Raw genomic sequence first — 18,653 nt, forward strand, 5'->3', positions numbered from 1 at the left:
ATGAGGCGTATGTGTTCTGATGTTTGTTTGCATAAACTTATCGTTGTTTTCGGTTTATGTATTTTATTTATGTTGTATTTCGTAAAATCGTTGCTAGATCAATCAGAATATACTTAAATGTGTATAATATAATTAGTAGTGCAAGTCGTAATTGATATAATTAATAAATAATAAATAATAAATAAATAAATAAATAATGCAGCGATTTATTAGATTATTCATGTGCGTTAATTTTTTTATTATAGTGTGCTACTTTTATTATTATGTGTTACAGTGTTATAGACTATGTGAATTAGTTATGAAATATATATCTAGTCTTTCATTTAATATCAGCAATATATAATTATTGAATATACTAATAATAAGATATATTACAAATCTACAGAGACGTCATTTTATTTTACTTAAACTCCGATGACAAAAAAGATTCTCTTGTAAAATGCTATCAGTGCATAACATATGGAATATCACGAGTGGCTGGTTATTATGTAGATTGTACGAATTCTCCTTGTTTTTTATCTGTCGTTTTCATCAGAAAAGGCACAAAGTACCAGTTCGAGTGCCCTGTCTTCCCGAGACTTTTCACTGTTTTCGTTTACTGTAAAAGAGTACAAATCGTTGACAGTATTGTACATTAAAAAGTGCGCTGTGAACCGTGTAGCATAAAGCTGATATTGAACACTGATACTCAAGTATATTGTTTTCACTTGTGAAAGAATGTTAAAACACACGTAATATATTATACATTGGTTACATTTGAGATGGAATTACAGTTGTGTTTATGTAATAGCAAAATGAAGATCAAACATTATTTTGTTTTTGTTTCGTATTGGATTTACTTACATGAAGTCACGCATTCTGTCACGACTTCTTTGGGTCGAGGTTTTTTTATATTCTTATCATTCTGAAGTATTTCCAGTATCTTGTCGGCAATTAATTTCGAGTCTTTCATCTAAAATTGATAAAAAGTTATAAAATGTTATAAAAACGTGAGAGATTCATTATTATCATTATTATTTTTGCATCAAATATAAAGAGGCAACCTTGTCGTTTTCTTTTCTAATAGTTACTAAACTTGTATATAATTATGCGTAAATATTGCGTGATTGTTACCATTTCTTTCTTTTCCAACATGCACGCTATGAAGGAATTGTGACTCAGGAAAACTGTTTTGGTTTCGTCATCAATGTCATCATTATCGTGCATATCCCACCACTTTTTCCTCGCCTCGACTAATATCACTGTTGCAGAAAAAGCTTTTCATATACAGGGTGTTCACAAAGTCAGTTACCACCCCTTCTATTGTGAAAACGGTTCCAAAATATAAGGGTTGATAACTGACTTTGTGGACACCCTCTCTCTCTCTGTGTGTGTGTGTGTGTGTGTGTGTGTGTGTGTATGATTTAAATATATATGATATCTTGCATAAGTTTTGCAGAAAGTTTTGCAAACAAAATTCTAGTGTAACATAAATTTCAAACGAATTTGTTACATGCAGTATTTTTTTTAGATATTGTACCTTCAGAACTGTGTGTTTAGTAAAATATATAATTGTATAATTGTTTTATTTATAAATTGTAAATTTATAAATCAATTTTGATTAATGTAAAGATCCAGGACTTTTATTTTTTATTTAAAATTTTGATTGTAAATTTTAACGAACACTTTTAAATGTATATTTTCTTACTTAAAATTGTATATTTTCATGCAACTAACCTACGGTTGTCCCAACTTCGTCTAAACATTCTTGTACTGTTGCCACGTCGGTGTCGAATCTACTCGCCAAATCGTTTATATCCGTTACATCTAACTTTGCACCATAATCTGCATTAACCTACATATAAAATAATTCTGTTATATATTTTTCTACTAATAAAATATAATTTTGTCATTGTTGCCAATCTGAAGAAAATAATTGAATTACATGAAAGAATTTAGTACAATAAAATATTAAATGTAATCAGAAATACTAAAAAGGTTTAATAATATTAATGTACGCAACAATAAAATTATTGTTACATGTTTTTCAATGAAAAAAATTATTACTTTTGTGTATTTTACATAGTTAAGATAGTTGAATTTTCTCTTAAAATTTTCTATAAAATTCTCTTAAGATTTTCTATAGTTTGTTCTATTCATGCAAAACGAGAGAAGCAAAGACAAGTATAGAAATACAGTTGTTACAAAAGTCACTGTATAATTGCATGCAGACGATAGACAAATCAATCTACACTCACGGCAGCTGCGAGACCTAGAACAAAGAGTGCTAGTTTCTTCATATTCTTGGATTTAGCAACAAGAACGAACAATTAGTAAAGGTAATTCACGAACTGAACGCTAATATTTCTATGGCTCATATTTATATTGTCGTACCACCATTTTATGTGATCTTACGTCACTGACACGTGAAAGGCATTTTTGTACCTGTGTGTGTATGAATTTGCGGAAGCGCTAGTTGGCGTGTCAGATTGGAATAAGTTTCGATGATACCGTGATACAACATCACCGCAATATTGCAATTGTTTTGCACGTGTATGTGTGCAAATTAGGTTGCCGCAATGGGCGACATTGACGTTCAGGAAAAACTAATTATAAAACTGATGCTCAACAAGCGCTACGATAATCTTATTACACGTTAATTACACGTGAATGTAAAAATAGAATATTTTAACAAAGACATTTTAACAAACACATTACTTTTAACTTATTAACTTATTACATTACCTTATAAATGTATTTTAAAATCCAATTAAAAAAATAATTTAATACTCAGTGTGTAAAAGAACCAAGAAGCAAATTTGGAATTCAAAAAATATGTTGAAAATTATTTATTCTATGTGACAATTGAATTATATATTGAATATATATAAATAAGTAATGTTTACATAATAAATTTAAATATGATTAATATACATTTTAATCATGTAAAGTTATATAATTAATATAATTATTTAATTTATTTGTATTATTAATGTGATACATATGTTGCTACATATGTTTCAAATAAAATATAAAAACATCCCTATTTTCAAGAAAGAACTGATAATGAAAAATGCCACTTATTACTGGAGGAATTGTGTTAGTAATAAGGAGGGGGGGGGGTAGTAATAAGGGGTAAGAATTACATAAATTATTGTGATAATAAATTATAAAAATCAGTAATGATAACTAGATTGATAACTTTGATCACACACATACACACACGCGCGCGCGCGCACGCACGCACACACACAAAATTTAAAACCCTAAAATTATGCATATTATAAATCGAAATAATGGATGACGGTTTCTTAAATTCTCATCAAAAAACTTATATTTTGGAGTTGTCAACCAATCTGTAACGGATTGAAAATAATAGCAGCGAATTATTATGATAAATGATAAAAATAATGATGGCAATTATGAAGTCTGTTCAAGGCCGGCAATGTGCGCTCTCATTGTAACGCGCATAAAGTTGGATTTTAATTTGATTTTACCTGCTTCCGGCTATACTTAGGCCGGTATTCATAGTCGAGTCTTATTTAAGATCGTCTTAAGCACGATCTTAAGATATCGTCTAGTTTCATAGGCGTCACTTAAGATGATCTTGAGATCGCGTCTTAAGCATTTCCTTTATGAAGGTTACCTTCAAATAAGACGATCTTATATGACGTCAAATGGAGTAAATAAGACCGTCTTCGTCAAGTCGAGTCGGATGAGCTCTTATGGTGACCTTAAATGTTCCTATTGGCTATTGGTATAGATGTATATCTGTACTGTCTTCTAGTCAGACGTTAAACTCGTGCTCTAAACAGAAGTGTGCATTTAAAGAAGTAGAAAATATTTTATAACAAAGTGCAAAAAGTAACATTTAGTAAGAATCGAATTAATAAAAATATGGAGTTAGATCTTGATAGTGAAGATATTGAAGATATAATAGAAATAGACGACGAAAATATAGTAGAATTACGAGTTCCAAAAAGATACATTCGTGATGGAAATAATCCTTTAGAAATGTGTAGTGATATGGAATTTAACAAACGTTTTCGACTCTGTAAAGAATCTGTTTTACACGGAATTTTACCAAAAATAGAAATGGGTCTAGTAAAAATAAATAATCGGGGTTTACCCATTCCTCCTGTTCTACAATTATTAATACGTTTAAGGTTTTATGCAAGTGCAAGTTTCCAAGTAAGAAGTATAACATGTATCTTTTGTATAATGTCAATGATATATATTTGCTATATATTTATTTTTACTATGAACAGCAACACCTATATGTATATATTATACTATATATTTATTAAAAAAACTTTTCTATAACATATGTAATTTATATAACATATAATTTTATATAACATGATTTATAATTTAACATGAACATAATTTTATATAACATCATTAAATTTTATGAAAAGTATCTCTTTGTAATATTTTAGGTAGTTATTGGAGATACTATTTCAGTGTCACAAGCAACTATATCAAGAATCATTTTCCGAGTGTCAAGTTTAATTGTTAGATTAATTTCCCAAATAATAAAAATGCCTGTTACACAAGAAAGGAAAACTGAAAATTATGAGCTTTTTAAAAGACTTGGATATTATAATGGAGCAATTCGTCTACCTGGAGTTGATGGTGCAATTGATTGTACACATATACGTTTAACACACACGATTTCAAAACATTGACGGAATATGTCGTAACAAGAAAGGATATTTTTCATTAAATGTACAGGTGTGTTATGAATAACTTATATAATGATTATATCTGACAATAGACATGTACTGGATGATTATTCAACTACAATTGCGTTATTAACTATTATTATGTTGTTTTCTTCCAATTTAAATTTCTGCAGTTTTTCTTATTTAAGCATAAGTATTTAAAAAATTTCTGATATTTATAGACTGTAGTTGGACCCAGGATGTAATGTTTGGATATAGTACCAGAATATCCTGGTAGTCAATATGATAATCGAATTTTCCAAAATTCGAGACTATACAGTGCGTGGCAAAAGTTCCAGAACGATCAATTATCTCAGAAAATATTGATCTATTGAAAAAATGTTTCAGACAAAAGTTGTAGGACTTAAAAAGATCTATTCACTAGTCTTATCAGTTTGATCATAGGTGGCGTTGCCAAGGTTACGTAAAGGTCACCTTGAATTTTTTAAATGGAACTCCCCTTTTTTATTGTATATTTTTGTACCTTATCTGGAGAGCTTTCCAAAACACTATAATAAAGTATTTTTCCTTTAAATACATTTGTAATTATGAGGGTTGAAAGTAACAGTACCGCCGGCATTAGCACTAGCTGAGGTGTACTACATGGAGGTTGCATGATCAGATTTACACCTCTTGTGCGTGTGTGTATGTGTGTGTATGTGTATGTGTGTATGTGTATATGTCACGGCAGGGATCAGGACCACAGGGCTCGTCACTTCCCTGGTATTTAGAGACTCCAAACCCTCTCTGCCGTGACACACACACACAAGAGGTGTAAATCTGACCATGCAACCTCCATGTTGTACACCTCAGGTAGTGCTAATGTCGGCGGTACTGTTACTTTCAACCCTCATAATTATAAAAGTATTTAATGGAAAAATACTTTATTATAGTGTTTTGGAAAGCTCTTCAGATAAGCTACAAAAATATGCAATAAAAAAGAGGGGTTCCATTTAAAAAATTCAAGGTGATTTTTACGTAACTTTGGCCACGCCACCTATGATCAAACTGATAAGACTAGTGAATAGATCTTTTTAAGTCCTACAACTTTTGTCTGAAACATTTTTTCAATACATCAATATTTTCTGAGATAATTGACCGTTCCGGACCTTTGCCACGCACTGTATATGCGTTACGTACAACAACGATTAAATGGTAAATTAGTTGGCAATTCAGGTTATCCTGCTCTTTCATTCCTTTTAACGCCTATAGCAATCCTCAGACAGACGAACAATTAACGTAAGTATTACCAGAAAATCTATTACTTTATTATTACTCTTTGGCCGATATTCATTGTTGATTCTGATTTAAGACCATTTTAAGTACAATTATAAGATATTTGAAACCAATCACACAGTCGTATTAGCATCTTAAAACATTACTTCAGATCGTCTGGAAATAAGAATGAACTATGTATACTAGCCTTTGATATTAAAAAATAAAGGACATAATAATATTAAGCAGATATTTTTATACGAATAAATATTTTAATACATAGAAATATATTTATTAATACAAATAAGTGTTTTTTTCAAAATACTTGGCGCTGCTAAACCGAATCATTATGTTAATTGCCTCGTTCTCTTTCTTTCTCTCTTGTGAATGCGTGCATGTGTGTGACATTAGAATTAAGCACAGAATAAGTTTAACTACATTTGTAAATATATATATTTCAGCGAGGTGTTATGTAATTTAGAGTTTAAGGAAATTATTGTAATCTTTAGATTATTTCAATACTAAGACAATTTTTGATTCGGTTTAGCAGCGGTAAGTATTTTGAAAAAAACACTTATTTGTATTAATAAATATATTTCTATGTATTAAAATATTTATTCGTATAAAAATATCTGCTTAATATTATTATGTCCTTTATTTTTTAATATCAAAGGCTAGTATACATAGTTCATTCTTATTTCCAGACGATCTGAAGTAATGTTTTAAGATGCTAATACGACTGTGTGATTGGTTTCAAATATCTTATAATTGTACTTAAGATGGTCTTAAATCAGAATCAACAATGAATATCGGCCAAAGAGTAATAATAAAGTAATAGATTTGCTGGTTTGCATAAATACCCATTGTAATTGGCGCAATTTGTTCATATCATTAGTTTTGTAGAGTCCTTTTTTGAAAGAATGTCAGGCGTATATACTTGGCGTTTTTTTGTACCTTTTTTTAAAAAGGTAATTTTGTTGTGATTTCACACATTTTGTAGTGTAAAGTATGTTATTCTTTTTTATAATATATGAGGAGATAAAAGCCATAGTCCTGTCAGTCAAGGTTTTTAAAAGTATTAACGTACATGTTTCCTATTCTAAAAGAAGCGTGTTAACTTCGTGAAGTTCTTTTTTATCGAATAGTTGAGGCCTCCTTTCCGCGATGCTGATTGGTTCTCTCGCTTGGTTCGAACTTCGTGTTGCGAATGTCAGAATGTCATAGTAGCTGTCAGTGCGGTTATATTGACAATTTTATTTATTATTTCTTAGGAACGTGAAAACGGCAGTTGTCAATTCTGTCAAATTTGTATATTGATGAAACACGATGAAATAAATATAACACCTTTAACGCCTTTTTTAGAATAGGATTTGTATTATTTATTACATAATAAATAATAGATGAATATTATTACCCGAAAACATTATTAATATTGAAAAATAAAATAGCGCGCGCATAGCACTCGCTCTCTCGCTCTCTCATTTACTCGCTCTCTTGCCCTCCCGCTCTCTCACTGTCTATCGTCATCGACGTGGTGCAACGTCGTCGTCGTCGTCAACGACATGGTACAACGACGTCGTTGTCGTCGTCGTCGTCGACGTGGTGTAACATCGTCATCGTCCTCGTCGTCTTCGTTGTCGACGTGGTGCAACGACGTCATCGTCGTCGTCGACGTGGTGTTGCAGCTTCAAGTGTTTCAGAACATTTTCTATTCCTTTTCTTTGAAGCATCTGAAGCATCAAGTGGACCGCAGCCCGCGTCGTACATGCTCTCACATCTCTGGCGCACGCGAGAAAACCGATATTAGCTGCTGCCATCTAGTTCAAAAGAACGAACTGTACAAACGACGATGATAATGATGATGACGTCGACGTTTCTTAATCGAAAATTTGCCAATTTCAGACTTTGCATCGCCATATCTCCGCTCGTAGGGCACGTAGAAAAAAAATGAAAACACTTTTATTACATAATTCGACCCCAAGCTATCCATTGAGCCTACTCTGAACTTGATCCGTTCAGCGGTTATTGAGATCTAATAATCTGAGTGTCTGCGAAAGCGTCGCTTCGCGTAAAGAGTCACGGTGCGGTCTCGCTGCGCGTATACTTGGCGCGAGACACTACCGTGTCTCTTGATCAAGTATTGTAGAGACTTGAGTTCATCAATTCGCGATATAGCTCCGATCATGAATACCTCGATTGTTTTGATTTTTAATCATCGTTCGGCGTAATAATTGTTCCAAATAAAATTCTAATTTAATAAAATAGCTGGTTAATTGTAATACTACCGTATGGTTCTCTGTTTGGCATTGTGTCACAAGTGATATTTCACTCATTTCGATATTGACAAGTGACTTTTTCGAAAACTTGTCGAGCGGTTGTATGGCAGTTTCTTGTCAGTTTTCGACGCGGCAACATCAACGCATAATATTTCCGGACTGCAGGTAATATAGCGTATCATCACTCGACTATTATAAGAAAGTCTTTATTTAAAGTATTTCCAGGTAGCATCGCGTATACGAGCAGATGCATACCTATCTCGAACGCGTTATTTTAAAAACGTGTATTTGTGATTCTAGAAAAATTTGATATTATTTTATTAATAACAAGTCTAAAAATCATTTTTATTTCGCCAGGTAATTATATTCAAAGTATATATATTAAATCGCGAACTCGGCCATTGTCTGATGGACGGGCGAATTTTTCATACATTAACTGCATGCCAATAATTTTTGTTAGATTCGATGCAGAAATTTTTACGTCCTAAGAACTCATTCATTTACTACGTGCCAACAAATTTCGTCAGTCTTAAAATGTAGCGACTTCCTATTCAAGAACGAAAAATGTTAATATGTACTACTTAATTAATTAATGAAAAATCCATTGCGAAAAATATCACCCCACGCCAGGATTCGAACCTGGGACCTCCCTCTTTCTGGGCGGGCGTCTTCCCAGTTGGGAATTCGTCCGTCCATCAGACAATGGCCAGATTTCGCGATTTAATATATATATACTTTGATTATTTTATTAAAATTTATTTATTCCGATAAATAAAATGGGAAAATAAAATCATTCATCTGTTAGGTTATATTACTTCGCTTTCCTCTTTTAACTTCCTTACCAGTCAATATCTTTTTCTTTCATAAATTATAATAAACAGGATGTCCCATTTTATCTTATTTTTATTATATATCAAGAGACACGGTAGTGTCTCGCACCAAAGTGTACGCGAAGCGAGACCGTCCCGTGTGTCTTTACGCGAAGCGCCGTTTTCAGAGACTCGTAGATTATCGGATCTTACCCAAACAGCACCAAGTCGACTGTTAGTTGACTGTCAGTCGGCAGAAGAAGTCTAAAGTCGACTTTAAAAAGTCGAAGTCAGGCTGAATGTCAACTTATAGTCAGCTAATAGTCGACAAATGACTCGACTATAGTCGTCTATCAGTCAGCCAAAAGTGGACTTATAAGTTGACTTTATGGCAATTAGAAGTCGACTTTCGAAAATAATCGACCTTAGGTCGACTTTCAGTCTATAATTAAAGTCGACAATAAACCATCCAACAAATAGTTGACTAAATGTCGATTTCAAAAGTTGACTTCAAGTTGACTGAAAAATGCCGACTATCAGCCGGCAAACAGTCATTTGTGCTGTGTGGGTAATAACCGCTGATCGGATCATTTTCAAAGTAGGTTTAATGGATAGCTTGGGTTTGCATTATATAATAAAAGTGTTTTTAGTTTTCGTGTAGGTGGCGTAGGAGTAGAGATATTGCACTGCAAAGTCCAAATCTTAAAATTTTTAAGAAACGTCGTCATCGTCGTTTGTACAGTTCGTTCTTTTATTCTTAGATGGCAGCAGCAGCGGCCGGTCTTGTGGGGACAATGTCCCTAGCCTAGTTAGTTTTTAGTTCCTTTTGCGAGATTTTGATTTTTCTTTGTATACCAAGTTGGTAATGTTGATTTTTCATTGTTTAGTCCTAGTTAGAGAACTTTTCATTGTTCGACATCGCAGTTAGTCGAGAGTGAGAATAAAAGACTGATTTATTACGGTTACGAAGACGTTCTTGAGTTCTTTAGAACCACAGATCATAATCCTACACGCGAATATTTCGTTCTACGGGCAATTATCGAGCATAACCGCCACAGGTCTTTTGCACGTACATGCAGGCATCCGGGATGGGCGATACTGTATCGATATTTGTAATAATCGATATTAATGATTTAAACTATCGATATAAAACATCAATACTTCAAGTACCGATATTTTAGTATATCGATATGAGATTTGTTTATATCGGTTTTCGATACGCGCCTTTTATTATAGAGATAAAATGGTGGATGTGGCCCTAAGGCCATCTAGTGCCTACAGTGAACATTACGATTAACATTACTGCGTTCATTTTGACGTTTTTTTATAACCTCATTCGGACAAAGAGCCGGTTGTGTTAACGCTTCCAACTTTTAGGTAAGTTTTATCTGACAAATAGTATATCTTCGTCTCTTTTTTAAATTTTTCTTAACAAGAAGCAAAGTTTAAAAACTAATAATTTTTACTATTTTGCATTTAACTATTCTTTGCTTGTGTATAGCTATTATTCAAAAAATAATTATTTGCATGTGATTAATGTGTTCGTTTTACTTTTTCAGTATTGGTTGGTTTGGTCTGAAGTTCTAATCTTCGTCAGAACATATCCTTATTTTACATTTCTTCCATATATCCTTAAAAAGAGTATGCGTACAATTCCATTGTTTCTTAAATTTCTTCCAATGTAACTTTATCCTTGGATTTTTTAGAATAATTTTAATTGCTTTTTAACATATTATTAATACTATATTATTTTGTCTTATTGTATTCATTATTATATTTTATGTTTAGTGCCGCCAAAAAGTACTTTTTGGAAGCATTTTATAAAAGGTTCGGGAGGCGCAAAATGCAATGTGTGCCAACAATTTGTAAAAACCAGCGGAAATACAACCAATTTGCGATCCCATTTAAAATGAAAGCATCCGAACATTTGTGATATCAAAATGGCAAACACTTCTGACGAGTCACAAAAACGGAAAGAAGTAGTAATATTTCTAAAGTTTTATATAATATATAAAATATGTTAAGATAACTTATATAGAGAGATTGAAAATAGAAAAAATTAATATAACTATAACTAAATTAAAAAATATTTTCCTATATATAATTTGATATATATAATTTGAAAATTTTAGTATAATAATTTTATAATACAAAAATTGTTTTATTAATAGTCAAGTGAAGATATTGCATTTGAAGAAGACAACGATGAAGAATTAACGTTATCACCGTCAACAAGTTCATCATCTATACTTTTAAATTCGACAAAATCAAAATACAAGATAAAACAACGGAGGCTTGAAGACGCCTTTTCAAAACAAAAGTCATTCCTAGGTATTTAAACTTTAGCATTTTATATCTTGTAGAAAAAGAAATAAAAAAAGAAAATATCACTTAAAATTATATTTTGTTTTGCATTTTAAATCAATTATATATTTGTTATTGATTCTGCTAAAATTTGTTTTTTTAATTAACATATAAAATTTTTGTATCTTAATTTTGAATACAATTCAAATATTCGAAATTTAAATTAAACAAAAAACCTTTTACCATATACATATATATAGATATTTATACATTTTTAGTGGAATATAGAGAAAGTATTTGTGATTCAGATTAAGGAAATACGATTGTGGTAATTTCATTTTCATTTTTTCTAGATGGAGGATCTAAAGCATCGGAAATGACGAATAAACCCGTATTTATGATAGCAAAGGACGACGATGCCCTTAAATTTTGCCAGATAATGTTTTTCTTACCATTTTTAGTATAATTTAGTTGAAGCGGTACAAAGCAAATCACAATTAAATATTCCTCTGTACAAGCATTAGTTTGGTCCGTGAATTTTTGTTTATATAAACTGTGACCCCCACTACCGTCACATCCCCATTTACAAATTAATAATAAAGAATTATTGCACAAATCCGATAAGACACTATTAATAATGACTTCTTGCATTTTAATCAGTCGTTTTACGGTACAATCTATAATGCCTTGTAATTTTATTTCTGCAAACGTTTCACTTATTGAAATACTGTCCTGAGGCGGATAACATAATTCTTTCGTTTTGCGTATAACATAATACAGCGGGTAAAGATCATAATGCTTTTGCTTAGCCTGTGTTTGTGTTAATTTATACGTATGAACCGAATGACGCGAATCTAGAAAGTAAGCCAATGCCTTTTCATTGGTATATTTTATTGGTTTTGACGCATCTTGTATTCTAGCTTTTTTAATTTGTGTTGCTACTTGCGCAGATCCAGATGATATTTCTTTATAAATAGTAGCTGCATCTCTCTTGCCTGAAGCTCGAAGACTCATCACAACTGCCGTATATATTTTTTCACAACTTTTCGTCTCCAATAATTCCTTCGCTTTATTTCTTCTAGATTTAAAACCGCATTCCGTAAAAAGTTTACGAGGACGACCTCTAACTCTAGTGTGTGTATCTTCGTTCTCTTTATTATTAATATTTTTGTTAACAATTCCTTCTGGAATTGTAAAATCTCCATCAAGCCAATCCGAATAAGTGTTTAAAAATGCACTCTTTATTCGTCGACACTTAGTCCAACGAATATTTATTTTTGATATGAAACGTGATATTAATAATTTTATTTGTTTGTCAATAACCTCATTGTGATCTTGCAAATTAAAATATGAGACAACAAAAGCTATCAAGTCTTCACTGCGAGATGCATGTATTTACCCATATATCGAACATACGTCTCCGCGAAATTGATGTCGTCGACTCTGAAAATATAATATAACTTTGATATTAGCGAATACTAGCAGCTGAGCTTTGCATATAAGATTGTTGAAGGTTTAGAGATTATAATAGCCAAATATGACAGTGGGGTATTGTGGGGATTTTTTTATAACCTTTGCTGAATGTGAAAAATAATGGAAAAAATTGTCTACCTATGTATGCATTAAATACGGAAAAACAGAAAGAGCTCTCTTATTATCTATAACTTGAAAGTTTAGAACATACTTTTAGACAACTTTTCCATTTCGCAGATCGGGAATATCTTTTTCTATCAGGAAGTTATTGAATCGTCAATCAAGGGAATGTTTGACAAACGTCAATACGTGGAGACGCCGCGCGCTGCTTTACTAGCGCCCCTAGCAGCCATTTAACTTTATTAGGGTGTAAAAATTGTGTCGATACAAGCGCTGACTATCCACAATAAGTATTGAATGGTAATTAGTATTCGAAATTAACTTGGAAAATTGAATTACTTCCCTCCAGATCGGTGTTTTGATACACTGTGCAGCGTTTATTTGCTTCAGCCATCCTAGTTGTGATAATTCAATAGCAATTAGCCTTTTACAAATATTGCTAAGAATATAATCCCTTAATCAACATTGTTTAACAGTTTGCTACAAAAAATAATTAAAAAACTAAAGTTTCTTAACCTAAATAATCACGTACTGTATATCATAACAGACTAGAGTAATATAGATCTCGTTTGGGGCCGTAAGCATGAGGGGGGAAGGCGGGAAGATATGGACTTTGGGCAAGACTACGATTTCCGGAGCGCCAAGTTTTGACCGTGGATTCCTCATTCATAGGTCATTACAAACAAAACTTGAGGAGTGGTGAAAGTGGCTATCTGGTTTATTTTAGGAGATATGGAGGTTTTTAGTTACCCCGCCAGAACCAGTGTAACAAATTTCACACAGATTTTGATCACTTGGTACACGGCACGGATTGCGGCGGAGGGAGGGGCGAAGCCCCTCCCTCCCCGCCCTCCTGCGAAGCGGGCTGAAAACCAAGCGTATATGTCCGGGGCTCCAATTTCAGAAAATATAACCGGTAAGTACACATAAGGAGACATAAGTTTCGAAAATATAGTAGTTATTTTGAATATGAACGAACAAAATTTATTTAAAGCAGTAAATCATTAATATATAGAATAGTTTGTTTATAAATACAAAGTATTCTTTATTTTAACCAAAAGCACAAAACAGGTAAATATAAATTATTTTCTGCTTTAATCGAAATTAAAGACTTTTTCGAAACTACTTTAATCGAAAGTGAACAAACAATGACCGACGGTAAAGGTCAATGACCTTAACCTTGTTAGGGGCCAAGGTCAATGTCAAGGTCAGTCGGAGGTCGAATATTTACCTTATTTTTTATATCAAACTGTTAAAAAATGTTGATTACGGCGAATAATTCAAATTTAAATTTCTCGGGAACTAGACATTTTCGCAACTTAGCACTCCAGTTTTCGACAACATTCAGTTAGCACAACATATCTGTAAAATTTCATCAAAATCGAAGGGGGGTGATATACTAAAGTCTTACCAAAAAACCTTATAAAGGTGAAAAAAATACGCCAAGTACATAAAAAATCTCACCTTGTACGCAACAAAAAGTTTAAAATGCTATTTATAAAAATCAAAACTAAATATGAAATCAATAGTTAACTAGCCAAGTACCTCGAAGCAATTCAGTTTGAGTATTTTATCCAAATGTTTTCCATGCATACTCTCTTATCACATGACGACATTGAAGTACTTGGCGTGTCCGGGTCGCATTAAAACATGTTGTCCTACCTATAATCTGTAATTTACATGTAAATTATGTGTATTGACTAAGTAATGAAAAGAGATATTTATAATCACTTTCTTAGTCTGCAAAACTTTAAATGTGTTCATTTTATTTCTAACTAACAAGATTTGTGAGTCATTATTGAAAATCAAGATACAAAATACAGTACACATCAAGATGCTGTACAAATTTATAAGAATTTTAAAAGATAGTTAGAAGAAGACATGACCACTGCGATACGGGCACGCCAAGTACTTCAATGTCGTCATGTGATAAGAGAGTATGCATGGAAAACATTTGGATAAAATACTCAAACTGAATTGCTTCGAGGTACTTGGCTAGTTAACTATTGATTTAATATTTAGTTTTGATTTTTATAAATAGCATTTTAAACTTTTTGTTGCGTACAAGGTGAGATTTTTTATGTACTTGGCGTACTTTTTTCACCTTTATAAGGTTTTTTTAATGATGAGTAGTATTTGTATTTGACATTTAAAGAACATTTAAAGTTAAAGTTTATTTTTTGTTTATTAAAAAGAATGTTATATCTCTGAAACGACTAAAGGAGATTTATGCTTATTTATTTTTTGGTTTATTAAAAAATGTTATTTTTGTGAAAAGACTAAAGGAGATTTGTTTTTCATTTATGCAAAATATTCAAAATTATATTAATGAATAAGACTGAATAAGTTATGTTAAAGTAAAGTTTTTATTTATTGTCCATTTATTAATACAATGGTTTTGTTAATATAAGAAAGACTGAATATATTATATTAAAATAAGTTTTATTTATTGTCCATTTTTCTTAAATATATTTATCTAAGTAAACATGTTTGCAAACATTTGGTCTCTTCTGGAATACCTTTCATTTATACCACTAACTCCTGCTGCATCTATCATATTCGCATTATCCTCATCATTATTATCATCGACATCTAAATTCGTCCTGGTTTTCCAAACAAATATTGTGTAGTACAGCAGCAGCTATTATGCATTTTACTACAAACTTTAAATCATTTTTGAAATATCATAGTCTCCTAAATCTCCCTTTCAAAAGCCCAAAAGCATTTTCAATTACAATTCTAGTTGCGGAATGGCGATAATTGAATATTTTTTTATTTTGAGTTAAGTTACCATTGTCTTTAAATGGACAGATCAGCCAATCCAAACAGAGATATGCTGAATCTCCCAATAAGAAGTTTTGACCGAAGAATCCATTCATACCTTTCCTATATAGAGACGATTTCTTTAAAAGGCGACTGTCATGGATGGATCCCGGCTCTCCACAGAAAAAACTAATAAATTTTTTCTTATCATCGCAAACTCCTTGTATAAGAAGATTATAATCTCCTTTTCTATTAAAATACACATAATGGTATTTGGAGGCTGACCTTTTAAATTTTACATGGCTACCATCTATAACTCCAACTACTCCGTTGATCCCGTGCAATTTACAAAATGCAGATTGTACTTGGTGCAATTGTTGACCAGTGGGCCATACAATATACTGTCCACTGTTTTGTATTAAAAATATTATTATTTTCGTGATGATACAATGACAGGAGCTTGTGGTTACATTAAACCTGTCGGAGCATTGTCGAAATGTCTCTGTGTTACTAACAAGTAACACTACCCAAGTGCCACTCGCCGATTTTCTTGAAACTTTGCACACACGTAGTACATCGAAAAACATTAGACACGTGTCTTTTTATTTATGCTAACAACGCATTTTAAGGTTAGAAAACGCATTCGAAAATTTAACACTCTATAGCATAATGGTAAATAACGCTACTCCTGAGCGTTATTCTCTTACAGCTTTTACGACATTACTCTATTATGATTTCATTGTCTGAATGTTTGGTATTAATTTTACGAGATTCGGAATGGCAGATTCAAAATCGCGGACCGAAATCGCCGAATTTTCAAAAATTTATTCAAAGTCAGTTTCGAAGAAGTGTTTTAGACCCGTTATTACGATTGTGGTAACAGTTATATCAATCTAAAGGTGGAGGATGAAAAATGGCAAATTCAATATGGTGCATCCAAAATGGCGGACCCAAATTCCAATTGTTTTAAATTAGTTTCAAAGACCATTTTTGTGGTGGTTTTCGAGATGACTGTTTACAATGTTAATAGTAGTTTGACAAAATTTCAAATTTCATAAACCTGTCTTCAGCAGATTAAATTGCTTAAAATTTCGTTAATCTGATTTGTTCGTTTCCGTCATTTTAAATATTGTCAAACTACTATTAACATTGTAAACAGTGATCTCGAAAACCACTACAAAAATGGTCTTTGAAACTAATTTAAAACAATTGGAATTTGGGTCCGCCATTTTGGATGCACCATATTGAATTTGCCATTATTCATCCTCCACCTCTAGATTGATATAACTGTTACCACAATCGTAATCACGGGTCTAAAACACTTCTTCGAAACTGACTTTGAATAAAAGTTTTGAAAATTCTGCGATTTCGGTCCGCGATTTTGAATCTGCCATTCCGAATCTCATAAAATTAATGCCAAACATTCAGACAATGGCTGTGTTCGGCAGAAAAAACTACTTTGCAACCGTTGTAAAATGCGTGAATATGATTTGCGTATGCTTTTAGATTCAATCAAAATTAAGCGCATACGCCAATCAGATTCACGATTTTTACAACGGTTGCAAAGCAGCTTTTTCTGTCGAACGCAGCCAATAAAATCATAATAGAATAATGTCGTAAAAGCTGTAAGAGAATAACGCTCAGAAGTAGCGTTAGTTACCATTGTGCTATAGAGTGTTAAATTTTCGAATGCGTTTTCTAACCTTAAAATGCGTTGTTAGCACAAATAAAAAGACACGTGTCTAATGTTTTTCGATGTACTACGTGTGTGCAAAGTTTCAAGAAAATCGGCAAGTGGCACTTGGGTAGTGTTACTTGTAAGATACCACAAAGTCATTAAAACTGCTTTCCGTGCACATATCTTTTGCCTTCCAAATGTATGTTGCAGTAAAACATGTTCAATTTCTATCGTATCTGAAATGTATGAAAGTTAAACATTGCAGTTCAATTTATTTATCAAGTGGATGATCATACTTACTTATTATTAGATCAACCGTTGACCGATTTAATCGAAAATGTTCTTTAAATTCTTGATCATCGTATTCTCTCACAGTGTTCATAAAAGTAGTTATTCGGTGTAACTTCCTTCTGGGAAAGTTAGTTAAGTCACAACAGTCATCCGAAGATAAAGAATCCGAACAGGAAAAAATTTTGGATTCATTTGAATCTGAACTAGTCCAATCTGATTCCGAATTGTCTTCTGAAATCTAATGTATAACATATTAGTTAATGCAATTAAATTATTTAAAATATATAAAATTTAATAATTTAATTTATATTTAAGTGATAAACAATTAACATATGCCAACTTACCTTCATAATAATATTTGCAATAGTAAAAGTAGTCATTTGCATTTTAAAGTAACAAACCAAACCTCTAACGACGATTTACGATGCTAGATTTTAGGTTATTGAGAATATTTTCTCACTTGCGCATTCCTTTTACTCACTGAACAATTGATGTCTTATTTGAGTATACAATACTCACATAACTGAGTAACTCAGTATCATTTCAGTGCAAATGGAAAGCAACTATAATGTATTTTTGTATTCCATAAGCAGAATCCCCCAATATATGGCTATTTTCAGGAAAATTTTCCTCTGTGCACATATTCTGAAAACCTAATAGTCGAAAGACTCTCATATCATGTACGGAGCCAACTTGTCCAACATAGCAGTGAAGAAATTTAAGATTTGAATCACATATTACCTAAAAAAATATTTAAAAATATGAAAAATATTATTAAAAAATATTACTATGATACTAAAGTTTTCTAATTCTATAATTTTATTAGTATGTGTACATACGTACACACATACACGCACGCACGTACGCACGCACACACAGACGTACAGACGCACGCACGCACATATTTTGTACCTGTAATTGTATCGAATGATATCCTTTTCTGTTTATGTAACATTCTGGATTCTCTTTTGGTGATGCTATTTTTATGTGACTACCATCAATTGCACCTAGTACTTTGGAA

General features: G+C 32.0%; 2 protein-coding genes and 1 pseudogene across 2 annotated transcripts in view; 1 reads left to right on the plus strand and 2 right to left on the minus strand.

Annotated features, from left to right (window-relative positions):
* Positions 1 to 210: 210 nt before the first annotated feature.
* On the minus strand, positions 211 to 2,343 carry LOC105279945. The gene is made up of 5 exons (XM_026968397.1): positions 2,238 to 2,343; positions 1,717 to 1,834; positions 1,114 to 1,241; positions 844 to 952; positions 211 to 598 (listed from the first exon to the last, which is right to left on the minus strand). The coding sequence occupies exons 1-5, from the start codon at positions 2,277 to 2,279 to the stop codon at positions 516 to 518; spliced, it is 480 nt and encodes a 159-aa protein (XP_026824198.1). The 5' UTR covers positions 2,280 to 2,343; the 3' UTR covers positions 211 to 515.
* A 598-nt stretch (positions 2,344 to 2,941) lies between these two features.
* Positions 2,942 to 10,300, plus strand: LOC105279950 (annotated as a pseudogene).
* Positions 10,301 to 15,463: 5,163 nt separating this feature from the next.
* The window catches only part of LOC113561594 (putative nuclease HARBI1), a 4,443-nt gene continuing 1,253 nt past the window's right edge, over positions 15,464 to 18,653 (minus strand). Inside the window, exons 4-6 of the mRNA XM_026968102.1 lie at positions 18,545 to 18,645; positions 18,203 to 18,373; positions 15,464 to 15,716 (exon numbers count right to left, since the gene is read on the minus strand). Of these exons, the coding sequence (XP_026823903.1) occupies positions 15,585 to 15,716; positions 18,203 to 18,373; positions 18,545 to 18,645 (404 nt within the window). The 3' untranslated portion in view covers positions 15,464 to 15,584. The remainder of the gene's footprint in view (positions 15,717 to 18,202; positions 18,374 to 18,544; positions 18,646 to 18,653) is intronic.

Source organism: Ooceraea biroi, chromosome 3 (assembly GCF_003672135.1).
Source record: "Ooceraea biroi isolate clonal line C1 chromosome 3, Obir_v5.4, whole genome shotgun sequence".
NCBI classification, from domain to species: domain Eukaryota; kingdom Metazoa; phylum Arthropoda; class Insecta; order Hymenoptera; family Formicidae; genus Ooceraea; species Ooceraea biroi.

Bases quoted from the DNA above. Each gene is read 5' to 3' on its own strand.
- LOC105279945 (XM_026968397.1), bottom strand. From the start codon at position 2,279: ATGAAGAAACTAGCACTCTTTGTTCTAGGTCTCGCAGCTGCC. The intron at 1,242-1,716 runs GTTAGTTGCATG...TTTCTGCAACAG, and splicing joins CGAAGTTGGGACAACCGTAG to TGATATTAGTCGAGGCGAGG. The intron at 599-843 runs GTAAGTAAATCC...ACTCTTTTACAG, and splicing joins GACAGAATGCGTGACTTCAT to TAAACGAAAACAGTGAAAAG.